At 35.7% G+C, this 27,473-nt stretch overlaps 1 protein-coding gene and 1 non-coding gene across 2 annotated transcripts in view; both read right to left on the bottom strand.

Annotated features, from left to right (window-relative positions):
- Window positions 1–5,539, bottom strand: part of MAD2L1 (mitotic arrest deficient 2 like 1) — a 7,523-nt gene extending 1,984 nt beyond the window's left edge. Inside the window, exons 1-3 of the mRNA XM_003800058.1 lie at window positions 5,361–5,539; window positions 4,399–4,545; window positions 1,327–1,447 (exon numbers count right to left, since the gene is read on the bottom strand). Of these exons, the coding sequence (XP_003800106.1) occupies window positions 1,327–1,447; window positions 4,399–4,545; window positions 5,361–5,433 (341 nt within the window). The 5' untranslated portion in view covers window positions 5,434–5,539. The remainder of the gene's footprint in view (window positions 1–1,326; window positions 1,448–4,398; window positions 4,546–5,360) is intronic.
- A 1,337-nt stretch (window positions 5,540–6,876) lies between these two features.
- LOC111728513 lies at window positions 6,877–6,997 on the bottom strand. Its single transcript, XR_002775783.1, has one exon. It is a non-coding gene; the product is annotated as a small nucleolar RNA SNORA26 (small nucleolar RNA).
- Between the last annotated feature and the right edge of the window lie 20,476 nt (window positions 6,998–27,473).

The raw sequence follows: 27,473 nt of genomic DNA, 5'->3' as shown, positions 1-27,473 counted from the left end.
AATAGTGGCAGAAATGTCACTGTAGCTGTGATCTGTCTGATCACTGAACGGATTTCATCCTGGATAGCCTTCTGAGACTTTTCTCTGGGTGCACTGTCAAAAGAGCCAAAATCAATTAATTCATTTTAGGTTTTAATGAGTAAAAGAGTTGTAAAACTATTCATCTGATTAAATACCCTCAAAATCGATAAGCAATGCATAAAAAAGGAGTTTTAAAATTTATAATAAAACACATAATGAATTCAGTCACCACTCTTGAGAAAAACATAAAATTCTCAGATTATATCCTTCAATCATTTTCTCAGTCGGTTGTAACAAGTTTTTATGATCCATCATTTGCTTAAAATTATTTTTTAAGTTATATAATTATTCAGAACTGCCTTAACTGAAAGTCATTTTCAGTTCATAAAATAGTCTGGTTCACTATTTTTCCAGAAAAACAAACCCTAATATGGAATAAGCACAAAAAAGGAGATATTTTTAAAATGTTAAGAGTATCCTTTGGATCTATAACCCGGTAGGCACGATACATATCCTTATCCTTAATTTATCCTTCCAACCACCTTTTAGGGTTGGTTTTAGTATCAAGCAAGTCATCTAGTATCAGACTGACTAGAAAATTTGTCAACTACTTTAAGTCAGGAAAACTTCAGGATCTCGTAAAATAAAAAACAGTATCTAAAATATTTAATTAGTGCAAGTATTTTGACCATTTTAGTAATGTCTAAATTTCTAATTTTCTTTTATTGCAAATAAAATATTAAGTTATACATAAAATTATTTTTATATGCTAAACATTTCCTAAAACAGACCAAAAGCTTCAGAAGCAAATTCAATTTCAGTATGAGAAATGGTTCTGAGTTTACAGAAAAGCATGCCCAGGACAACACTAAGCACTGAAATACAAAGGTGGGCATTTCCCATCCAAGGTGCCTAGAACTTTCAGAAGTGTCTTCAGAAGTTCATGGCATCAAACAAAGTACCATCGCGCTGACTCTTAAGCTGTGTAAGAGTCTAAAATTATCCCTTACAGTTAAAAGTACTTTTGATAAATTCATTCAACGGTCCATCTAATACACTGTATAGTTTTGTATATACCACCATACTAAAGTTATAAATTCACTGTACAATAAAGGCAATTATATTAAAAGTATACTATACAGGGTGTCTATAAAGTTCATGTATGATTTACTCTGTAAAACTATTTTTAATTAAAACGTAACCTGGAAATAGACTATAATTTATATAAAACTAGTTCAGTATAATTGGAACATTTAGTAATGTAAAGTCTTAAAGGAAAATGAAAATAACTTAATATCTACTTACCTATCGTCTTTTGCAGTCTTGTCACACTCAATATCAAACTGCCATCTTTCAAGGACCTCACCACTTTCAATATTTGAGATAACTACAACCAGTTTCTGAACCGAACACTTGTACAACCAATCTGAAACACATTTAAGGCCATCTTTTTTTAGTTCACTGCATTGCAAAGCAGCTCTTTTCTTAGGCATTACTTCCTATCCTTAGTAAATGCATTTCTACCACTGCTATTTAACATGTCCTCCCACACACCCTACCTGTAACCTAGCTTAGGTTTTCAAACTCTGAATATCTGTACCACTTACAGTGAGTACTGAACATATGGTAGTTCCATCCTAATCCAAGGTAAGGACAGAGGAAATGGGTATTAATCTAAGTATCACATCAATAAATGAGAAATGATCAAATGACTGCTATTAAAAAGGTATATGGTGCAATGAAAGCATAAAACAGGAACATTTGACCCATTCAGGGAGGCCTGGGAAGGTCTGAGTTTAGCTATTAGTATTATTAGTATTAACAACACCAAACATGCAAAAGGAAGAGGCCTTAAATACTCTAAAGGGAAGAACATATGACCAAAAGACTGAAAGCAGGCCAGTAAAACTGCAATGAAGAAACAAAGGATAAACAGGGTAACGCTGGATAAATAGGAATTTATTTATGTAAAGCCAGGTGGATAAAATTCTAAAAATTACTCTTAAAGACCAGCATAGTCATTCACTCTGTTTGAAGCAGGGCATGATGTAATTAGATTTGGACTTCAGGTAAAAAGGAGTTCTAGGAACACTAGTTAGTCAATCAGTAATTTAAGTGAGAGTTAATGAAAGCTTGTAGGAAGATAAACTGGTCAAAATAGATCAGTAGACAGAGAAAAGATTTAACATTGTTAAAATTTACTAGATTTGGTATGGGAAGCTTGGTGTCTGTAGCTCAGCGGCTAGCTCACCAGCCACATACACTGGAGCTGGTGGGTTCGAATCCAGCCCGGGCTTGCCAAACAATGACAACTATAACCAAAAAATAGCTGGGCGTTGCGGCGGGTGCCTGTAGTCCCAGCTACTTGGGAGGCTGAGGCAAAAGAATCGCTTAAGCCCAGGAGTTTCAAGTTGCTGTGAGCTGTGAAGCCACAGGTCAACACAGTGAGACTGTCTCAAAAAAAAAAAAAAATAGAGTTGTTATGGGAGTTAAGAAAGGAAAGTGATTCAGAGATAGCACCCAAGTTTCTGACTTGTACTTCGTATTTCTGGTCCTACAATTGAGTCATCCATTGACAGGAAAGAGGCTTGGGACCAAAGGCTCCCAAGTTCAGAGATGATCCTAAATTCAGTTTTTATTATGCTTGTAGCATAAAGATATAGCTACTGGATACATGGATCTTGAATAAGGAAAGACTTGGGTGAGATGTAAGTTTATGGGTTGACTACACAAAAGTTAGTAAAGCTATGCACGTATCATAGATCACTTATAAAGAAATTATAAAGAGAGAAGAGGAATTAATCTTGGAAATTGGTATATTCAGGAATAAGCAAATTTTTAAAGTGAAGAAACATCAATCTAGCCATATTTTGTAAATATTTAAGACTTATGAGATACCAAGCTCTCTGCTGCATATTCTTTTTTAAACAAACCTTTAAATGTAAAAACATTCTTAGCTCATGGACAGTATGAAAACAGGCCACCTGTTTGATGTAGCCTGCTACGCCTTGTGACCCAGAGCATAGCATATAACAGTAACTTTTTATTATAATAGTTTTACTCTGAAAAGGAAGTGATTACACAGTAATGTGAAGCAGATTTAGGTTAGGTGGTAATTTGTTCTTTTAAAATTGCAAAGAGGAAACCAGTAGGAATAAGTAAATCAAAACAGAGAAGAAGAAAATACAGGAGGGAAGAAATAGGATAAAGACCGTAAAAAGCTAGAGGCCAAGGACGTTGCTTAACATCCTATAATACACAGAAAAGCACACAAACAAAAGAAACATACAAGCTCAAATGTTAATAGTGCTGAAGGTTGAGAAACCTTGCACTAGAAAATAAAACCTGTCTTCCTTTGACTGTCAGGCTTGAAACACAACCTGCACAAATGTTGAGGGATTCCATTACTGTAGGTAAAATGGCAGGGTAATAGTAACAGCTTATTTATAGAATAATGTAGCTTAAAAGAGAGGCATCAAGCTAACAACGTTTAGATGGTCATCTTCAGAAGGGCATATTAAAACTGAAGTTAAAAAATTTAACTAAAACTATCAGAATGAAGCTACATTTGAAGCAAAAATTCTGAACAAAAATGAATGAATTATTTCTAAATTTAAAAATTCAAAGAAGAACAAGATAGCCACTGTAGTATGGGCAGACAGTCATTTTAGAAGACCAACTGGGAAAAATCAGACAACTGTGAAAGAGAAAACCATAAGAATTTTAGAAGGGAAGAAAGAAATAGATGGAGAATAAATATTCATCCAACAGGTAAAACAGAAATTTCTTGAGGTAAGAGGGGAAAAACAAATGTTCAGATAGAAAAAAACCTTACTGACATACAGGCAGAATTTTTAAAAAGACAAAATGAAAATACATGAAAAAGAAGAAAAGTCTACTAAATGTTATTTTGTTAATTACTACATTTTTTTTTTTTAAGTTTAGTACCTTGGTTGAATCCGTGTTAACTTCCCTGATCTTAATTTAATAACATCAGACTCCAACCAGTTACAGAGAATCAAGACTATATAGCGTATATGTTTTCAAACATGTAATAAACACCATCATAATTATATGGAATTCCAACTTGTTCCATATGGTCATATTAGTGGCAAAAGCCATTTCCAAAGGAATTATTTGATGAAAAACTGTTTTGTTAAGCCATGCCAGATTCATAACATCAAAATATAGTGAAGAAGGATGAGATTTCTTTCTACATATATTATTTACTTCCTCCCAGGTGAGAATCATTATATTTGAGATAGTAGTACATTTTCCAATTTTTTGTACCGAACTGAAAAATGGCCACTTAAGATGCTAGGAAATGTAGATCCTAGAAGGGCTGCAACAGTCAAATTGTTTACAATGATTAAATACCTTTTAGCTGTTCCACCACATTATTTAGGTATTTTTTGAGCTCAAGATCAGTAGTTACAAGCAAAGTGAGTCCGTATTTCTGCACACGAGTAAAAGTTTCAGATGGATATATGCCACGCTGATATAAAATGCTGTTGATGCCAAACGCTGAAAGCAAAAGAAATGTTATAGAGAAGCTGTTATCACTTTTTAACTCTAGAAAATAAAATGTATTTAGATATGGTTATGGTTTCATTGATACTATAAAGTGGTAAAAGACATTTGTGTGTTCCGCTGAAAGCAGAGCAGGTACAGACTGGCATTAAAAAACCGTAAACTCTTGCTTCTAAGTAAAAAAGATACCTGCAATTATGTGGCAATAAAAGAAAAAAATGGCAAAGTGCATTAATCACTGCCAAATTTCACTTCACTGTAATACAAGACCAAATTCAGATTATGTGGTCAGCGGATGTCAAAGACGGCTTTGGCATCCGAGCTGGCACCTGATTGATTAATCCAGGGCCTCAGGCAAGCCTCTCCCTTTTTCCTCCTTTTCTCCTCACAAATCCTGTTAGGTTCTGTTAGAACCTACAGTCAGCCTGACGGAGAACAGAGCTTCCCCAAGTCTTAGACCCCAACCTCAGAATCACCGAGAGGAGGGCCTTGCTAAAAATACACCCCGCGCCTGACCGCAGTCACTCTCCGTCCCAAATCTCGGGGAACAGGGGTGGGAGCACTTGCACTTTTAACAAACGCTCCCGAGAGGCTACACCGCGAGTAGGCCTCGGAAGCACCTAAGCCTCCCGGCTCCACCTTCAGCAGCGCGTCGGGAGGAGGCTCCCGCAGCCGCCTCTTCCCCCGTTACTCCGATGGAGCTGGAGGCCGGAGGCCGTGAGGGCTTCCCCAGACGCGGAGGCCGAGCCACGGGCCTGCGGAGCCGCCCGGACTCAACTGTCCCCCACCCGGCCTGCGCGAGGGCTTACAGAAGAACTCGGCAACGATCTCGGCGCTCCCGCGCAGGGTGATGCCCTGCTCCCGGGACAGCTGCAGCGCCATAGCCAGGTCCCCGGACGAAGGCACGCGCTTCCAGCCGGCAAACAGCAACCGCAGCGGTCCCCGCAGCCGTTCCCCGCCAATCGTTTCAAAAGTAACGACGCAGCACGCCGTCGTACGCAGGCGCGAGGAGCCCCTAAGCCCCGCCCCGCGCGGCGGGGTCCTGCCCTTTGCCTCTAGCGTCCCACGCCTTCCAGAACGCCAGATTCGCGCAGGCGCAGTTGGTGGCTGGGCGGGGCGCGCTCTTCCGGGTAGTGGAGCTGCGGTGGGTACTTGTTGCTAGTTGTCTCTGGTCGTGGTGGTGGGAGAAAAGATGTGCGATCCCAGTTCTAGTGGTTGCGCGCTAGGTCTGTGGACTGGGCGACAAGCAGCACAATTTCTGAACTTGAAAGTATAACAGATACTTTCCAACAGATAACTGTTTGCCAGCCCTGCCTGGAGTTGCCCCAGTGGTCCCTAGCGAGCTGTCTAAACTTCTGCCAGATTCTTTAGGAATTTAAAAACCAACTGCGTGCGCGGCAGCTAAGCCACAGCTTCAGAGCATCTGTTTTCTGTGAGAGACCGCGGCTTTGCTCGAGAAACTGGGTTAGATCTTGAAGGGACGAGCCGCACCCGCTTTTCTGTCCTTTGTTCACGTCTGTCCTGGGCTCAGGGCCCCCCTTTCGGTGGCGGGGGCAGAGTCTGGAAGGCTGGGGGCTGTGTCTGGAGGTTCCTTCTGTCCAGCCCGCTCAAGCTTAGGTGGCTGGCCAGAAATACGGTCACGTTATTTGTAAGGCCCATCAACATTGAAGAATTTTTCAATGAATTTTGACTCAAATTCAGTCACTTTCCATGTTAGGGTGACAGATATTAAGGAAATAGTGCACAGTTAATGTTCATGTCAGTTGTGAAAGGACTGTATTCTAAAGCAGCTTGGAATCTTATTGTAAAATGAAGCCTGAAAAACTTCGATATTCACCAGACATACTGTTATTTATTTATTTGAGAAACAACTGAGTGTGTAACTTATGATGCTGCACAACCAATTACCATAAATTAGTGGCTTTAAAACAACATTCATTTATTGTTTCAGTTCTGCAGGTCAGAAGTTTGGGAATATTATAGGTGGATATTCTGCTCAGACTCTGAACAAAAAGTGGGCTCTCATGTGAGGTTTGAGGTCCTGTTTTAAGCTGCGTGGTGGTTGACAATTTCTTCCTGGTTGTTGAAGTGAGGTTCCTGTTAACCTTGCTAGCTGTTGGCCCCAGAACTAGTCTGGTACCTTAGCCAGGTATCCCTTTCAAAGGCCTTTACACGTTTTCCAGTCTCTGACTTTTAAAAAAATTTTTAATCCCTCAAGTCTGTAACATGTTTGCATCTTTCTGAAATGTTAATGTATTAAAATTTTTTGACCCCTTAGACTGTGTAAGTACCTGCTTTTAAGTATTTTCTTTTTTTTTTTTTTCCAGCTGTGACTCCAGACAGGATCCAAAGAGGAGTTTTAAAAATCTCTTCTCTGGGTTTCGTGGAGATTTACTTTACCCTTCTGTGTTAGCCTCTTAAAGCACTGCATGTAAGGGACAGGAAAGGGTGAAGTATTTTCGTAGCATGTCCTAGTGCTACTTCAGAGCATTTCTTTCATTGTAAATAATTACATAATAATTATGTAAATAATTATAGAGCTTTCCTGCACCAAAAACAAAATCATATCAAGTTAGATCAATCTGAAAGTTTACTGTCAAACAAAAACTACAGGTCACAATCCAGGAGACTTCAAACCAAGTGTTAAGTATGGTCAGAAGCTTGCCAAACAGCAGTTACACCATAGGTTATAAAATATTAAGAAGGCAGTATTTTGATCTTTTTCGTGATTGCTATTCATGCATGTATTCATACATTAAGACTTTTTTTTTATTTGGTTTTGGGTTTTTTTAGGGCAAATAGACCTATGTAAGTTGCTTTGTCTATAACCGATTGGCTTAATTTCACTGATCATACTGACAAAAATGTAAAGCGTATGTTTTGTGTTTGTGACTGGAGATAGTGTTTCAGGAAATCAGAATGATTTAAATTTTGGTTATGCGCTTACGAGCAATTGGCCTTGGGATATATCTAAACTATGGCCTCCATTTTTAACATCTGTAAGATGCATAATGGCATTTAGTGGGTTCTTTACAAATGCTGTGTATTTTTTGAATGAATGAGCATTTGAATATTTGTCTAGGAGAGCTTTATGGAAGAACCTAAAATATTTTCTAATTAGTAGGTTGAATGGATGAATGAGGTCACTTTTAGGGAACTTTGAGTACCCATCTGGGTTGACTAAACTGGAAGTACCAGGGATTTGTAGGTTTTTCAGATTGAAATAATTAAAGGGGCATTTTTTTCCCCCTAACGTAATGGTGGCAGTCTTACAGGACAGTCTAGGGTGATGGTCCTCAAACTTGAGTGTGTAGAAGAATCTGTATTTTTCAAATTCCTGGCTTTTAGTTTCCCTCCCCCAAGGCTGGTTCTGTCCAATGTAATAGTAATTAGCCACAGGTGACAGTTAAGCCCTTGAAATATGCTGGTCTGAATTGATAGATAGTGCAAGTATAAAATACAGATTTCAAAGATTTAGTATTAAAAAAGAATGTAAAGTGTCACATTAATATGTTTTCTAATTGATTACATATTGAAATGTTATTTTGCATGCATTGCATTAAACATATTATTAAAATAATTTCACTTGTTTCTTTTTAGTTTTTTTAATGGGACTACCGAGACATTTAAAATTACTTATGTGACTCATCTTACATTTCTATTGGACAGTGCTCATCTATAGCACGTGTTGTAGGAGTTGACTTGTTTTAACTGGCATCCTCACTGATTCTGATGCAAGTCTTTAGAACACTCTTTGAAAAGCAATGGACTATGGTGGATATTTTAGCACAGGGCTGGGAAGTTGAGAGCCTGGATGAAATAGATGCCAGAGAGGTTGAATAAGAAGGGGTTCATTAGGGAAAGACATTTTGAAACAAGAATTGAGTTGATGGCAAATATACTGGAAGAAATAAATGGTAGTACAGATAGGCCAAAAGTGTCAAACCTATAATACATGTATGTATAGGCAACAGGCCCTGGCGGGAAAAGCTGCCCAAACTCTGAGCTTGTTCTGCTTTTTATTTATCAGAATAAGACTTGAGATTCTAAGAGCTTTGGAGGGAATTCTTCACGTTAACTTTTTGGAACTTGATTGGGCATGGACTCCATCTTATCAAAACATGCACATTTATCTTTATAGAGTATTTCTTGAAAACTTTCAGTTACTTGAGTTTTTTCTTCATAATACAATAAAATTGTTTTAATGCATGTTGTTTAAGGGGAGGCTATTTGGATAAGGAGTCTGTCCAATTAAGACTGTTTCTGAAGAAAATTCAAACAGAATACATAACCAAATTCGTATTAATAAAAGACGTAACTACAAGTGTGTCATAAACAAGCTTATATTTCGTATTAGGATGCTAAAAACAGAAATATTCATTTTCTAAAGCTAAGATCAAATGAAATTTTAGAATTAAGGTGATAACTAATGATTTAGTTGAACAACCTTATGGATAATGAAACCAAGGTCCAGAGTGGCTGGATAGTCAGTCCAAGGTTCACTATCTAGTTAGTGGAATTTTAGTAGAGAATCTAGGGTCCTGATTTGGTCTTCTATTAAATTATATCTTTGAAAACGTGATTTAAAATGCTCCTTTTTAAAGTTTATTTTTAAAAAGATTAACAGATTTTAGGCTAAGGATTTTTACTCAATAATCTGTACACGTAACTTGTCCAAAAATATGGCAGTTACAAAATGAATTTTATGCCGCTACACCAATAGTGCCAGAAGATGGCACTGTTTACATGTAAAATAATACATTTTAATCTTCTAGTGCATGTGCTTCCAGTTAGGTCCTTTAGTTCAGATAAAATGAAGGGAAAATTAGTAGTTTCTAAGGTAGTCATGAATGTGGAATAATTCAGACAAAATGTTGAATCATAATATTAACGTATCACAGAACTGTTATCCTTTTAAATATTTAGTATATATACACACACATACTGGAAACTAGGTACAGGTTGCCCATCCCTAATCCAAAAATCTGAAATACTCTAAAATTGGAAATTTTTGAAGTTCAAAGGAAATGCACATTGGAGCATTTCCGATTTCAGATGCTGAGCAGGTAAGTACATATAATGCAAATATTCCTAATTCTGAAAAAAATCCCAAATCTGAACCACTCCTGGTCCCAAACGTTTTGGATGCGGCATACTCATACTATGTGGGAATAGTATATATGTGATATAGTATGCATTCAATTTACATATCCTCACTTGGAAAAAGAAAACATTTTAGATAATTAAATTACTATTCTCATAGATTTTGAGAGTTTTTCATCAAATTGCCAGTAGTTATTTTAGTTTTGAAGCCAACATCTTGAAATGGTATATTCTCAATTTGATGACACAGTAGCAGATACTTATGATCATTTTAATAAGACATACACATACCAAATTTTGAAAAGTCTTTCTGCACATAAGCTATTTAATTGCATCAGTTTAGGGAGCTCGCTTTATGAAAAAAAAATTTATTTTTGTCTGAAAACTTAAAGAGTTATTTGTTATATGCCTATAAATATATCCATATTATTTTTCACTTTGTGTGAAGGACAAGAATTAAATCTATAATTTTTACTTTGATTATTTAAGGTTTTAATGCTATTTATATTTTTTCATGGACTTAACAACTAAACTGCATAATGTATATCCATGAAAGTCCCATCTTTCCTCCCATGTACTTTTCTCCTAAACACTCTATGATGTGGTCCTCATGCTCACAAAAATAACCCAGTATGAATAGTGGCATTTTATTAATAAGAAATGGCTTAATAAATTCAACAAATATATCTCTATACTGACAGAATTCATAGTTTTTAATGATCCAGTTGTAGACATAGGTTATCAAGATTTTACTTTTAATGAGAATCACTATTATTCAGAATAAGTCCATATGTTCTTGTAATGAAAACACATTTGTAGTTTCTTTTCAAAAAGTATCACTGTGTTGATTTTGAATTATATCATTGCTTTATTATGTCAGTAATAATGTATAGTCATTTAGTAAATCTTTTCATAGCTTAACCATGGCTACATACCTAAAGGTCTAATTTGAATATTATAAAATAATACATTCATACCTTTAGACTTAATGTACACTATATATGGACATTTAAGAAATCAAATATACAGTACGTGAAATATATATTACATAGACCATATATGGAATGTGTGTGTGAGAAGACTAATTCTGCAGTCAATTGGATTTGACAGCACAGTACATATTAAAATATAATTGAAATTCAAAACTGCTCAGAAAAATTTCCGATGTGGAAACTGCCCACACAAAAGCTCTCTGAAGAATTAAGAAGTCATGGCCTACTATAATTAATATCATGAAATTTAATGAGTTAAGTGATTTTATAATTACATGTTAAATTTGGTCAGACATTTTATACCTGTAGTACATTTTAGGTGATTGCTTCTAAACATGTTGTCCTTGGGATTATTGTTATTATTGCTTACTGTGTCAATATACGTGAATTAGTTCTGCTAATAAAACTAAAATGTTTGAGTAAGTAGAAAAATATTTTTAAGGAGTTCTATATGTAAAATAAAATAGATTATAAATTTGCGTCTTTCTCAAGCATTTGTTTTAACCATTGTATAAAACATTTTTGAGAAGAAAAAGCTTTCTGAAAACACACACAAAAAAATCACTTTATTTTCAGTTATCTTTTTCCTATTTAGATAAACTTGGGCTTTTTCAACTAGAAAAGTTTTCTTATAACTTGCCTTATGTTTATACCTCATTCAAACAGTCGTCAAGCTGTATTTATCAGATTAAAAATCAGTCATGCACATTAATTTCATAATTTATGCTGGAGCTTTCAACTTATAAATTGAATGACAGTGATTTTTATTCTTGAATATGTACATAACCTTTTTATCATTGGTCACCAGTAAAAAAAGGCTTTCCTAACTCCAGAGGTTTTAAAGTTGGAGATCAAGTGGACTCAAAATTAAATGATGTCTTTTCATGATTGCTTAGTCCTAACTCAGTTATAAATATAGATGCTAACTTTTTGCATTGAAATAAATGGCAGTTTCTCTGTTTTAAGGTAGTTTTTCACATGATCTAGAATATACCTTCTTTTTTCCAAGTAGAATAATTTTTTTCTTTCTTTTTTTTTTTTATTAAATCATAGTAGTGTACCTGTGTTAACATCATTAAAATAAAACTTGAAGAAAAAGTTTTGTTTAACCAATATTTCTCCCAGAACGGTCTTGCAGACTCTAGTATGAGGAACCATAGGCTAGCATTTGTATGTTTTAAAATGTATTCATAAAATTTTGAGTTTCAAATTTCAGATGTGGTTATAAGTTTGTATTATCAAAAGATAACGAGATTGGGGGTTTTTTGGTTTGAATTTTATATTGACTCATACATTTTGAATTATTCTAAATAATAAGATTCTTAGTCTCTGTTGCAATATTTAATCATCAAAAGCAGCCAAAAGTACAACCACAGCATAGCAGGCAAATATCTTAGGGACTTAGGACATTACTGTTCCTGGGATGCCCGCCTACCTGTCCTACCAAAAAGATCAGGGACGTGGGAAAGGCAGGTCATGGGTCTGTTTGTGCCCCAAGTACACTTGTGGGAGACTGAAACATGGAGGACGGCTTGGGGAGAACTCTGGAAACAAGAATGTACCTTTTTCTTCTCTTTCTCAAATATCTTGTCCAAAATAGTGTATCCCTTCAGTAACAAGTGTAATGAATAAACCTATATAAATGTAGGTTATTTATCTCCAAATTCTACACATTTTCCTCACAGCATTAGGCATTATGCACACACACACACAACTTATCCATGGTTGTTAGAAATTTAAAAAGATGAGAACAAATAATTAAAAAGGAATTCTTTTTTATCATTAGAAAACATTCTTTTTATTTTCACTAAATATATTAATATATTAAGACTTATGTGCAAATATGCTTCATTACTTTCTAAAATCTTAGTTTCATTATTTTTGAAAGAGTGATTTAAATGTCTGATACCTCGGCGGGGGGGGTTGTTAGTCTGGGGAGTTTGTGCTTTTTGGCCATCACTGCTGAAAACAGATACATCATAAAGATAGAAAGATCCAAATGGGAGAAAGTGCACTGTTAACTTATTTCTTTTTATTTACCTGTATTAGCAAGTATGCCAAGTTTTTGTTGAAGAGGGAATAGTAAATTTTAATTTTACTTGTGCCAATTAGGTGTTCTTACAAGATAATTAAAAGGTGATATATGAGATTTTTATAATTTCAATGAAAACTCTAAAAGCAAGAGTTTAAGCAGTTTTTGTGACCCAATTGTTAAAAATATCAAAGCACAATACATTTTATTAGTTGAGAATTAATTTAACAAATTGTTTCTACCTTTTAATTAGTTTTGGAACTAATTTGTAATTTAGAAAAATTATAAATAGTTTAGAGAAATCTGTCCAAATTTTTCTTTTCTTTCTTTTTTTTTTTTTTTTTTTGGAGACAGAGTTTTGCTTTGTTGACCTTTGGTAGAGTGCTCTGGCATCATAGCTCACAGTAACTTCAAACTCTTTGGCTCAAGTGATTCTCTTGCCTAAGCTCCCAAGTAACAGGGACTATAGGCACCTGCCACAACACCCAACTATTTTTAGAGACAAGGTCTTGCTCTGGCTCAGGCTGGTCTCCAACCTGTGAGCTCGGGCAATCCACCTGCCTTGGCCTCCTATCACCAAAATTTTCAATTGTGCAGGTGGGAAGTTTGTCTTTTTAAAAAAGAAATAGTTTGTGAGAACCAGATCAGCTCCATTTTGTTGTTTCCACATAAGTTCCGTTGTAACCCTCCCCATTCCATTCCTAGTTGCTTAAACCACACCCGCAGGGCCCACCCTGCAACCTTTCTCATTCTTTTCATAGTTACTCAACCAAATAGTGTTAAGGGACCCTCCACCCCTCACCTGTACCAATCCAAATTCACCTTTACTAATGAAATCACCAACCACCAATGAAAAGTGTACTCGTATCCAACCCTACCCCTCTTGCTTTCTGTACCCCATAAAAACTGCCTTCACCCCGAGTTTGGGGCTCATCCTCGGCTTTGCATGCCAGGAGAGTCCAGGCCCGGGGCCCCCGGGCTTCCCGGGTCTGTAATAAATCTCATCTTATGCCCTTTACACCGAGCGAGTCTCGAGTTTGTCGGTTGGGGTTAATTTGGGAGGCTTTCTCGGACCCAACAAGTTGACTCAAACATGCTCTTTCAGTAGCATGAGTGACTTTTGAAAACCATTTACTTGCTCGTTAGTTTTAGGAGTCACCTTTTCTTTGAAAAACAGAATGAGGAAGTGTTGATTTTTCTGAAATGGCTAGATGGCACAATATTGCAAAGAGATAGGACCAGTAAATCTGGAAAAGCTGACCTTCATTTCTTCATGATCATGACCCATGACTTTCTGACATGCAGACTGAGTATGAATGTCAGCCCAGTTTTCAAATTTTAGTAAAGCTTATCTTATTTTTTTTTTTTTTTTTTGGTTTAAAAATAATGTAAGTAGAAAAGTTGTAACATTCTTTCTGGTACCCCAAAGGATTATTTTGTGTGCATGTTTGTGGTCTGACAATTAAGTTTATGAAATCATCCTAGAAAAAAAGCCACACACCTTATTGGTGAATATCACTATGGTTACCTTCAAAGTACTCTCTAGGGAAACTATGTACCAATGTCAACTTCTAGTCCATCCTTTAAAGCAGTACTGAACTCTTTTTCTGGAATGACTATCAGAGCTTCACTACAAAGTAGTAGTGAACAAAAGTAAAGAAGGTTTGAAGTTTGCCAAGACTTTCTGGAGAGGCTAGACAATGTTTTGGGCCAGTTATTACTGATGATGAAACGTGGGTGGACCAATACGATCCTGAAAGTGTCAGATTGCACAATGGAAGTCATCCAATTTTCCATATCCAAAAAGTCCTGTCAGTCCAAATCAAGCATCAAAATGATGTTGCTGACCTTTTTTTTTTTTTTAAATTATTTAATGTTAGAGGGATCATTCAATTATGGATTTGTACTGACTGGACAAACAGTTAACCAACTTTACTATTTGGAAGTGCTGAAAAGGCTGCACAAAAAAGATGAAAATGAACTGAACATTTTGCTAACAGCTCATGGCTCTTGCATCCTGACAGTGCACCAGCTCACATGGCACCTTCTGTGTAAACAAATAACTGTGTTAGAACACCCTACTCACCTGATCTGGTTCCCAGTGACTTTTTTCTTTCCCCAAAGATAAAATATTGGAAGCAAGACATTTTGATGACATTCAGGACATCAAGGGTAATGTGATGACAACTCTGATGGCCATTTCAGAAAAGGAGTTCCAAAATTGCTTTAAAGGTTGGACTAGGAGCTGGCATTGGTGCATAGCTTTCCCAAAGGAGTACTTCAAAGATGACCATAGTGGTAATTCAGCAATGAGGTATGTAGCACTTTTTCTAGGATGAGTTCACAAGCTTAATTGTTAGACCTCATATTCCACTTTGTAAGACATTAATTTAAATAAGGTATACAGAAGTCAGGCACTCTTGGTTGGGAATGGTAATGTTCCTTGCTTATCCCCTCCCCCAGGTAAAGGTATAGTTAGGATGGCTGACCTGCTTCCCTATGTGGAAATCTCAGCTATCTTTCTTTATGCTGGACTCTCCCAGGGCAATGCTGTGAGGCAGGTATTCTTTCTCATTGGGAAAGAATACTCCACTCTTTTGAACCCTACACATTTACCACTTAAATATGCTCAAGACATAGAATAAAAGCTCTTTTAGGAGTTTCATTAAAGTCTTATGTGATAGAATTCTACTCGATCTTATGAAAAAGAACTTTACTGTTGGTGGCATAAAGGTGGATATCATGGTTCTGTTAAAGAAGCAGGAATCTCCAACCTCTACCAATTGTAGAGTTCCCAGCCAGATATGGAACAGAAGGATGTCCCCCTACATGTCTAGAGAGACTTTTTAGAAGCAAAATATCTGAACAATTTAAGAATTATATATGTATATTTTCCTGAACTGTAAAATAGGGTAACAATAGTCCTTGCCACATAAAATTTTTGTATTACATGATCTAATTCAAATGAAGCTTTAGCTTAATGTTAATATTCCTGTGGTTCTTGTTAGTTGTTGTTACCAAGGTGGCTTTTCACTCACTAGTCCATGCATATTTCCTGCATTTGGTGCATAGTTAGTCTAGGACAGTGATTTTCAACAGTGTGCCATGAAAGAATGTTAGTGTGTCACAAAAAATTTTAAAGATCATTAATTATTTTTGAAAGAATTTCAAACCACAGTAAGTATATTCTATTTTTTTACTCTTTTTTTGATCAACATAATTTAAGAGTGCCACAGAAGTTTAACTGTAGGTTCAAGTGTGCCATGTGATAAAAAAAGGCAGAAAAACACTGGTTTAAGATAATGAAAGGAGGCCTTAGATAACACAAATTAAGTCACAGATGGTGACATGTCATGACATAGAAAATATAATGATGATAGCTAACATTTATTGAGCATGTACTATCTGCCAGGCACTCACCTTTATGCTTTACAGGAATTAATCCCTTCATAAGCTCATGAATTAAATATTATTACCTGAATTTTATATAAGGAAACTGAGTTACAAAAAGAAGCTGAATAATTTATCTAAGTTGATTCATCTAGAAGAACTGAAGTAAAATCCAAGTAATCTAGATGATAGCAAAATATGAATCCTGAAAGTGTGGAAGGTCTGACTATATTTTAGATAATCTACCTGAGGCAAACTATAGTGGGTCCTTACAACCCATCTTTCCTCCATCTTTGATGTGAAATTCCTGAGACCTATCCAGCAATTCAATCCAGTGGAACGAAAAGGCTGGAAAATCAGAGTTGGAGCAAGGGCTCGAAGCCAAAATAGAAGAAGAGTAACAAGAGGTGGGGTCCAGGGTAAAATGTTGGCTCTTCTGGCCAAGAGTTGGCAGCCAAAAGGGGCACCTGACTAGAGCTGCCAAAGTAGAATTTTTTTTTTTAAATTTTGTGCATTAAACAAATGTTCTGGCCAAGGACTAGAAGGGTAATTGAAATCCACCCTCGTGTTTGATTTGCCAACTCTACTGATAGTTCTGTCAAAAGTAAACAAGAATGTTTAGTACAGTAGGAATGTATAAAGATGACAAATTTAAAGGGTATCTGGAAAATGTGTTCAGATGTGTTAGGTTGAACTCTGAAGATTAGTCTGGATTCCTTGGGATCATAATGGTGATGATAGGTAAATTTGTGGCATTGGATTAGTTTTCCTTCGAGTGATTTTAGGCCAGGAGAAGAAAAGATCCAGGGAGGGAATTGGAGGCAATAACTAATAAAATGACATATGGAGCAAGAAGAGGCAGGGAAGAAAACTCAGAAGGAATGGAGACATGGGTGGCAAATCGTGAGAGGAATGTCTTAAGAACATAATTAGGTGGGAAAATATTATTTTGGTAGTTTAGTACACAATTCAGCAAAAATAAGAATGACTCAGCAAACTCATAGATTCTGTGAGGATCTTTGGTAAATTACGAGTAAGAAATTCGAGTCATGCATTAGGGATAAAAGTCTTTCTCAAGGAGTTTAGAAGTGAGGGATAAGAAGATGGAAGCAAAAGTTTGGTAAAAGAAATGGAGAGTAGGAGAACCAATAAAAATAATTACTGAGTCTTGGGAATTTTATTATTAAGCTATGTGGAGGAAAGATTTCACAGTCCAAGTGTGAAATATAAAAACTGAAGTTGAAAGCTGGAAAGTTGTAACTAATAGAGCCAGCCACCTGAGGCCATGGAGATCAGTGGCATCGAGGTCCTCAGTGGGGAATAAGCCTCAGAAGAGACAAATCCCTTTTGGAAACTGAAAATAAGGAAGAAAGGAGAGTTGAGGTTATAGGTAAAGTTTTATTTTTTTCTGGAAATGCAAGTGAAAGATGATCTTTAGCTTCTCAGTGGAAGAAGAGTCAAGATAGGGAAGTGGAAGAGGAGGAAGACAGAGTCAAATAAGTGATAAGAATTAGAAAGATTTGGGGGGCAGCCATGGTGGGGAATGGGTTGCGAAGTCAACCAAGGAGAAATAAAAATCCAGAGCACAGTACCTCAACAGATATTTATTGAGCACTATTTATCTTACGGTGCAGTACTATATAGATGAAAAGGGGGAAAAAAGAAGAGTGTTTGTCAGATGAATCTAGTTCGGGAGTCATTATACAAAAATAGCTTACAAGGAGGTACACGATGGAAATGAATGTATACAGTAGTTGCAAAAAGAATTCAGAGATAGCTAAAGGAATGTTTCTTGCAGTATGTAAAACTTACTGCTTAGAACTTTGGCAGGCAAAGGTGGGTGGCATTTAGGGAAGATTTAATAGAGAACATAAAGTCCAGTCTGGGCTGTAAAAAAGAGGTAGAAAAAAGCCTTCTTAGGTGTAGGTATATAGGGAGGATATTACTGGTACAGAACTTAAAATCAGTGGAACTAAAGTGTGTTAGCATCAGACTAGTGCACTTTTCCCTAGGACAGAGTCTTTATGTAATCAGATAAATCACATGTAGATCCTCTTTCTACAGAGCCTTGTGTGGCAGGCTAAAAGTTTAGACATTCCTCAGGAGACATTTAGGAGCCACTGAAGGTTTTTGTAGAATTATATTATGTGGGCTTGGTGCCTGTAGCTCAGCGACTAGGGTGCCAGCCACATACACCGGAGCTGGCGGGTTCAAATCCAGCCCAGGCCTGCCAAACAACAATGACAACTGCAGCCAAAATATAGCCAGGTGTTGTGGTGGGTGCCTGTAATCCCAGCTGCTTGGGAGGTTGAGGCAAGAGAATCATGTAAGCTGAAGAGTTTGAGGTTGCTGTGAGCTGTGATGCCACAGCACTCTACCCAGGGCCACATACTGAGACTCCATCTCAAAAAAAACCCCCAAAACAAAAAAACAGAATTATATTATGTGAACAATATAAAGTTGTGTTTTAGTAATGTTATCATGGCAGAGGTGAATACAGATTGGAAAGGTATAGTGACAGTCCAGGTGTGAAGCACTCAAGACTTAATTATTTTAAATTCTTCTTCATTGTTTAAATATCAGAGAGTACCATAATTAGCATAGTTTGGCCTCATCACCATAGATTCATCAATTCCCACCTACCCACCTTTTCCTGAGCTTCCATGTCTTTGATTTCTGGGCCTTTAACCTTTCCACATTTTCACTCTTCAGCTCTTGTCTTTCATTATTCTTTTTCTGTATGAGCTTTCTTGCTCTTTGTTCTGACTTTATTCTGAGGATAGACCTACACACTTTAGCCTTGTCATAAAGACTTCCAAGAAACTGATGGGCTATGTCATTCATTTCCTAGTGTTATTGATATATTCATTCCATAATATTTGCTTAACTTTAGTGGTTACTAATGTTTTCTGACATCCTATTGCGCAAGATCAATAAAATATCTTTGCCTTTTTTTGGTGTTAGGACTAACAGGTAAGTGCATTAAATTTAGTGTAGCTGTATTTGTAAGCTAGGGTGACCAGACATCCCGCTTTTCGCGGGACTGTCCCAATTTTTAACAATTTGTCCTGTGTCCCATGGCATTTTTAAAAAGTCCCGATTTTTGGAAAGAATGCATGAACGGGCAGGAGAACAGTAAGGGAATATATGGTTTTCGGCTGCCATGTGGCTATTTCACCAGGATATGAGTTTTATATTATTTTTATTAATTATATAATGTTAAACTGTAATAATAACAAATAATTGTTGAGAAGTGATTATCAAGAACTGCTTATCAAAGTTTGCATTGTTGTCAGGCCCTGCTCCCCCCACCCCCCCACCCACCCCCATGGTGTCCTGCTTTACCAATGTTAAAATCTGGTCACCTTACTGTAAGCATAAGATAAGGATAGTAGTGTGTGAATCCTGTAAGTTTTGTACCACTTACTGTTTTCTCTCAATTTTAATTTAATTTGACAGTCTGTAAAATTAAAGTCAGAAATTCATATATTTTAGTTTGATCTTTGTGGTTTTCTTAAAATACCAAAATGTTGCTGTTGGTTTCTGTCTGTATCAACTGTTTTCCTATTTAATCAATTATCTACTTCTGCCTTCTCTTAAGGAGCCTTACTGTCCAAAAAATAGTGAATATTAAAATATATAGTGTAAAAGCATACAAGAGTTGAAAAATGAATAGAAAGGAGTTTTGATTCTGAAATATGGACATATTTACACACACGTACTATGCTCCTGGAACCATGTGACTCTCTGAGAACATTCCCTTTAAGGCATCATTATAGTAGTTTCTAAGTGTCATTTTTCAAGTAACTTAAGGCTTTAGAAAGTAGAAATTCTGAGTAATTATGCTTAATGCAAATTGTACTGAAAGCAATAAGAAAGCTTTGAGTGGTAAATTTGACTTTTTAATTATAAATGAGATATTTTATTAAGAATTCAGTCCTGTCCTTCTGCTTGAACACTTCTACTTGAAAGCTTTTTCTTTCCTTTTTCCCCTCTTTGAAAGAGGACAATCAAACTCGTTTCAACTTCAGAGTTCAAGAAGGGGTGAAAAAAATGAATAGGGGGGAAGTCTTCATTCTGGAAAATGGATCCATTTTGAAGTTCAACTGGGGAAAACTGCATAGATATTTTACAATTTTTGTATACAAAATTGTATCTAACTTCATGATTAACTTGATTATTTGATTTATAATGTAGACAAAGTGTAATGTTTCTAACAGCCCATGAATAAACACTTCTTCCAAGCTTGACAGATTAAGTGAAAACAAAGGGAGTGAACAAAAAGAGGAGGGGGTCATGAATCTGTATCTGCATGGAGGAAGGGGCAGTACTTTTGGGGAGTGCAATTTACATGAGCATCTGGGTCCTTTGTCATGTTTTGGATGGATGACCTGAGTCTGATATATTGTGAATAGCATTAACAAAGGTCTGGTTGTCAAAGGCTAGAAAGAAAAATGCAATTAGCCACAGCAATGAGGTGATGTCTGTGTTTGGGGGGAAAGAACCGATACCTAAATGGCAATAGAAAACACTGAAATGATACCATTAGCAAAAGCCCTATTTGTGACAGAGTGTATGTATGTTTGTGTATGTATGCATATTTATCTATTATATTGTCATCTGAGCTCAGTGAAATATGACAAAAATAGTCATTTGGGGGTACTATTTGTTTAATGTGATAAGAATAAATTTTTTACCTGTTACTAAAGAAATAACCTCTGCACAATGAATTTCTAACTCATACCACATTGATTTCACCAAGCTGATATTTGCAATTCTGTTTGTTTCTATGTAAAGAAAAGTTAGAATTAAATAAAAGTGCATTGGCGTCCAATAGAAGTTTGCTCTTTTTGGGGTCTCATTTTTTTTCCCTTGTAAACCATGCCATCCAGAGTAGAGAACCATATCTAATCTCCCAATTAGGTCAGGCCCCAGGGTAATCAATCTCCTTAACAGCAGATGCCTTGTTTTAGCAAATGAATGGTTGGTTTCAAAAGAAGTTTTGTGTTGAGGGAAGACTGCAGTTGGCATGGGTGATTAGAACTCTTTTAAACTTTATAAAAAGCTTCTGTAGATTGTTTTATGCCCACATTTTGTGAACTAAAGTAAATGCTGCATATATCCATCTTGAAATGAACATGGTAGGAACTTTATACAGCCAATGAGAGCATCTACATGCATATAAATGGAATGATTTGAAGTCAACAATTTGAGCATTTGAATTGAACTGTGATTTTTGATAAAATCTAAAACTAATTATACATTTTGCTCTTCATATTTACTATGTTCCTTAAAACAATATTATTAGATTAACAGTGTTTAAATTGAAAATATAATGACAAGTTAATATGATTTTCATATTATTGCTCAGACTGCCTTCCTATTAGTTTATACTTTTCTTCATTTGTAATGCCTTTTCAGTTCATGTTTTTACTGCATATAAATGGTCAGCGTGTGAGATAACTTTGAAGTCAAGAAGAAATAATTTTAAAATTAGAGTTTATGCACAATGTCTTTTAAGTCAAAACTATAGCTTGACTTTATTTTGCTCACACGTAATCTAAGATATATTGAAATATAGTGAAATAATTTAAAATAGTATAAATGGAAAAAAAAACCCTAAAGCTTTAATGCATTGTTTTTGATAATTATTGTTGAAAATGATTTTTGGAATCTGTCACTGGTACCTGAAATAATACATAAAGTCATTTGAGAGGCTATGTAAGTACCTGATATCTTTTTTAAGATTGCAGATTGTATAAACAAAAATATCAAGTTATAACATTTGCAAGGTAGGTGAGTAATACATTCACCAGCATATTTTGGATTTTATTGTTTTGACTTTATTAAATAGCGGTCAGTTCTGCCAATTTTTGTCCTCTTCTACAAGTGAGTTCAATCTGTCTCATCTATGGGAAGGGGACATTTTCTACAGTGAAGGCCGATAAAACATTTGAGGAAACACTAAAAAGAGCTGCTCTCTAAATTAAGAAATATTTAACGCCAATTACTTCTTACTTTTTCATACAACTTAAATATTAGTAGATATATAGGATTGTATTACTTTTTTACGTAAGATTTTAAAGCTAAATGGGTAGAAATTAGTGAGATAACTAGATTTTCATACAAAATTTTAAAAATACAGACATTCTTGGTAACACAAAAATACCAAAAAGCACTGTGATAATTCACTTTTGTTTATTCTAATTTGTAACAGCATTTTCATGTCACTAGAAGTGCTTTGGCATATTAATAATCTTAACGTTTTTAACTACAAAACAGTTGGATGTCCAGATCTATTACTCAGTCACAGTTTAGATTTAAAACTTAATTTAGTGATTTATATAATTGCATGTAAGGCAATTTACCTTAGGTTTAATTAAGTTAACATTAATTTCATACAATAGATTTCTTACTCAGCTTCCAGTGATCTTTCAGAATCCAGAGATTTCTGAACTGAATTTTTACATGGTGCTCTTACAGCTAAGTTTTTACATGAGTTACACACACACACGAGTATAATATGAAAAAAAGTCTGAAAGAAGATAAATATATGAACAGTACTACAGTACTTTTGGGCAGTGAATAGATTTGTAGAATGTTCTTTATGTTAGAGTTACTTTTTTTTATGATTACAGCAGTTGACCACCTTCCTATATCAAATGCCTCTGAATTGACCTAATTTTCATAGACCAGACATGCATGTAATCAGTTCAGTAGGCCTAGTTCCTTATGTTACCCACTTCTGTATATTGACCAGTTTGTTACAGAGATTCTATTGTATTTTGTAATTAGGGAAAACATAGCTAACTTCAGTTTCAAAAAACATAAAATATTATAGTCCAAGCATTGGTGATAATATTATTTTACAATAATTTTTTAAGAAAGGTTGACAATGATTTTTCCTTGTCTTCTTGAATGTCTGTAAAAACCTAAAGGGGCAAATAACCTGTTCTTTCCTTGGCATTAGTAATTTGCTTATGGTGCTGTTACAAACCACTCAGTGAAAATTACAATGTAATAATTGTAAACTATCCCAAGTATGTTGTGCTTAAAGAATCCAAGGAATAACCCAAGAGAACAACTAGTAAGCCTGGTAAACAGAAGTGGTACCTGCTCAGGATCTCAGGACCCCTTTACACTCTAGTAAATTATTGAAGACTCCCAAAGAGGTTTCGTTTCTGCAGCTTTTATCTGTCAGTATTTATCATATTGGAAATTAGAATTGAGAAATTTAAAATACATTTATTAATGCATTTAAAAATAGTGAAAACACATTACATATTAACATACATTATGTAACTTTTCTGAAAAACAAAACAAACAAAAAATATGTACATGTACAGTAAGAAGAGTGGCATTTTTATAAACATCGTTAATATCTGGATTAATAGAAGATGGCTGGATTTTCTTACCTGCTTCTGCATTCTGTTGGTTGCAATGTGGTATTTTCATTGAAGTACAGAAAAAAAATCTAGTTTCACATAAATACATAATTAGAAAAGGGAGGAATATTTTAATAACTTTTTCAGATGATGTGGACATTCTTCTTAACATTATACCAAATCTCAATAAGAGATAGTTTGTTACAGATCATTTTCATCATGAAATTCTCAAACCATATAAATAAATTTTTAAGACTGTTGAGCCTAGCCTGTTTCTCAAGAAAGAGTTCTAAAACAAATCTAACTTTTGCTTTAAAGAACAAGTGATAGTAATCCAATAATAATAAAACAATCCAGACCACATTCTGAAGGGCGTTTTAACAGTTTAATTTTCATGAAAGTTAATATTTCATCAAATACTTTCTAAAACATCCAAGTACTGCTTTACTCTCTAATCTTGATTTCTTAATTATTAGGTAAATTTACATTAACATTTATTACTTATTTTATGAACTAGCTTTAAAAGCCTTTGCTTTTCATCCTTTTGAAGGTAACTTTATGTGACTGCATTACGTAGATATGAGCACTATGAGGGGAAAAATAAACTTTTATCAGTGATTTTTGGCATGGGTCTCCACTGTTCTAGATTTCTGTCCTCCCTACATGAGGGAGTAAGTACAAAAGAAAGTAATTTCTAAACAAAAGCTTTGCTTCAGCCCTGAGAACCAAACTATTGATTTCTAAAAGAAAATGTTTGTTTCAGTGGTAAATATTTATACCAGAAACAGAAGCCAAAATGCACATTTCCTTTTATGACACTCATATAATATGTCAGACATTATTAACAATAATTTAGAATACTCCCACACTTTGCTTTTGATGGTGTTTCCTTTCTTTGTAAACATTTATAGAAAATGTTTCAAAAATTCACTGATTATAAACACTCTTTAAAAGCCCTGTTTATGAGGGATTTTAAAATGGGGTCCAGTTATTTCTAGTATGAGACCTCTTTTTGTGAATGGCAAAAACAATGATGTCTTTACTAGTAGGTCGAATAGCAGTGCTAGAAGATGTGATCATGAGGAAACCAGTGTTTGCTTCCTGCCACTGTCCCAGAATAGATCAGGTTCCTTTATCCTGTACTCTCATTTCTGCCACCTTGGATTTCCACTAGATGTACTAATTGTGGTTTGTAATTATCTATTTGTACAATTGTTGACTAAAGTCTGCCTCCCTCACTACACTACAGGCTCCAAAAAGGAAGCTTCCTATTTTCACCAGGACCTAGCACAGTGTTTGACACATAATAGGAACTCTATAATAGTTGCTCAATATGTGAATGAATAAATAAACACTACTGAGCAATCTATGGACTTGATGTTCCCCAGAATATTTTCCTGCACCTTATATATTTTGGGAATTCCCCATCCTTCTTGAAACTGGCTTTTATGATAGGTCTTCCTTTTTCCCCTCACCTCCTTGACTGTTCCATTCTTGCTTTGTTACTTGTTTTGTTTTAATTTCAAATTCCTTAAGGCAAGCATAAAATTCTGTCTTGCCCTTCACAATGTTTTTCTGTTTACAAACTTTTCCTCAATTAGCCATAACCTCTGTGATTCTCAAGTCTAAATCTCCCATCCCCATCTCTTCCTCCAACTATGCTATTGCGTGTTACAGGCATTCACTATTTTACTATATATTTTACTTGGATGTCCATTCTTTTTAATGTAAAGACTTCCATGACTACATTCATCACCTTGTATGCTAAATCAGCTATGCCCTGCTGGCCTGTGTGCCCTCAGAAGGGATTCTCTTTCTACATTTGTGCTGCTTTCATCTTTGCTTTCTCTGATTTTTTTCAGGTCTTTCACTCAGGGTCTATGTCTCCATCTCAATTACACTAGCTTACAACTTGGCTATGTCATTCCCTTTTTTTTTTTTTTTGAGACAGAGTCTTACTTTGTCACTCTGGGTAGAGTGTTGTGGCGTCATAGCTCACAGCAACCTCAAACTTTTGGGCTCAAACAATCCTCTTGCCTCCGCTTCCCAAGTAGCTGGTACTATTGGCGCCCACCACTCATCAATCTCACTTACTGCTAGACCATTATCCTCAGAGGCTTAAAGAGGCTTTAAAATTTTTTTTAAAGCCCCAAACTGTGAAATGGGTAGAAAGCACATAAATTTGCTTCATCCAGATAGCCAATGGATTCTCAGGAAGAGTTTGTGACAGAATATTTTGTGTTGAAAATGAATTGCCAATGTACTTACAGAAAATAGTAGGCCAAGTTTTGCTGAGTGCTTTGAAAATGAAGAATACTTACAGAAACTAGCCTATTTAGCAGACATATTTTATCACATGAATAAATGACCAAGTTTTTGCATGATCCTGGAGAAAAACTTTTTTTAAAAGAAAATGACAAGATTCTTAGATTTAAAAGGAAACACTCTGGAACAATCTCCTTTTCAAAGGAACTCCTGAAATGTTTAGAGCCTCTTGTGCTTACTACTGATGATCTAAGTCTCAAGTCTTTCTAGAAACCACCCGGAAGAACTGCAAAACCCAATTAAATAGCATTTTGTCTCTTTTTGCCAGCACTAGTGCATGCCTAGGTGAGGAACACTTTCTTGAAATCTACTCAGCCTGAGATTCTTCTGAAAGAAGAGAAAAAGCTTGCCTAGTCTTAACAGTTGTGGATTTCTGTGAAATGAGAGTGTCCTTCAACTGAGTGCTCATGCTCACATACAATGAGGGCTCCCTCTCTGGAGCTTTTAAATTTGAAAGTTTTTCCTAGGGTAAGGTGACCAGATGTCCCGCTTTTGGCAGGACAGTCCCAATTTTTAACAATTTGTCCCATGTCCCGCAGTGTTTTTAAAAAGTCTTGATTTTTGGAAAGAATGCATGACAAGCTAGGGAATGGCAGTAGAACAGGAAGGGAATATACAGTGGCTGCTGAAAAGGTTAATGTAACTCCATTTGGAAATGAAGAGGTTAATGTAACTTCATCTGGAAATGAAAAGGCTAATGTAAACTCCCTACTCCCCTCCTGGGCAAGGTCACCCAGGTGGAATCGGTATCAGAAGGAGACTGGCTCCCTCCCTCACTTCTAGGCAAGGACAATTAGCTCAGAAGGAGCCAAACTGTCTGGAACAAACAAGTACCTCCCTCCCCAGAGAGTCCCTAACCATAAACAGCTCAGCCAATAGCAGTCCAGCCTGACAAAAAACCTGATGAAATTCCTCTATGCATTTTAAAAACCTCAGCTCGCTTCCCTAGGGGGTCACCCTTCCTCTAGTCACGCTGAAAGGAAGAGTGGCCCAGGAATATGCTTGCAAAATAAAGCACTTTTTGTCTTTACATGTGTGTGATGGTCTCTCAGCAGCAATTCTGGTCCCAACACTGCCATGTGGCTATTTCGCCAGGATATGAGTTTTATATTATTTTTGTTAATTTTATAATGTTAAACTTTAATAATAACAAATAATTCTTGAGAACTGCTTATCAAAGTTCACATTGTTGATCAGTTGTTAGAATTTGACCACTATTGTTTGGACTTAATGAACAATGGCATTTTTTGGCATTGGCAACCATGAAAACATTTTGTAACTGTCTCTCAGACGATACACATCATACTGTGTGCTAGTGCTAGTTAAACAAGTGATGTCAACAAATCAGCTGTTCAGATAATTTAGGTAAGTCATTTATTTATTTATTTCATGAATTTAGCAGACAGTACTTGTATTATTTATGTTTTATAGTGGCGGCAAAAAGTCTAGCACTGGCCTTGAAAATGACACTTATGACTTACAAGGTATCATTATTAAAAAAATATATTGATAAGGAAAAGGTTAACTCTTGGGCATCAGCAAAAATCATAATAGAGAAAAAATGGTTAGAAATATTTCATCATTTTGAAACAAACCATGTTCCATACAATAATGCACTAACAATTGTGGGATACCTGCTGTCCTTACCGGGAACTAATGCTGCGACTGAACGTTTTTTTTTCTTTTTTTTTTTTT

The sequence above is a fragment of the Otolemur garnettii genome, unplaced genomic scaffold, assembly GCF_000181295.1.
Source record: "Otolemur garnettii isolate 467f Iridium unplaced genomic scaffold, OtoGar3 scaffold00164, whole genome shotgun sequence".
NCBI classification, from domain to species: domain Eukaryota; kingdom Metazoa; phylum Chordata; class Mammalia; order Primates; family Galagidae; genus Otolemur; species Otolemur garnettii.
This window is presented reverse-complemented; position numbering and strand designations above follow the sequence as displayed.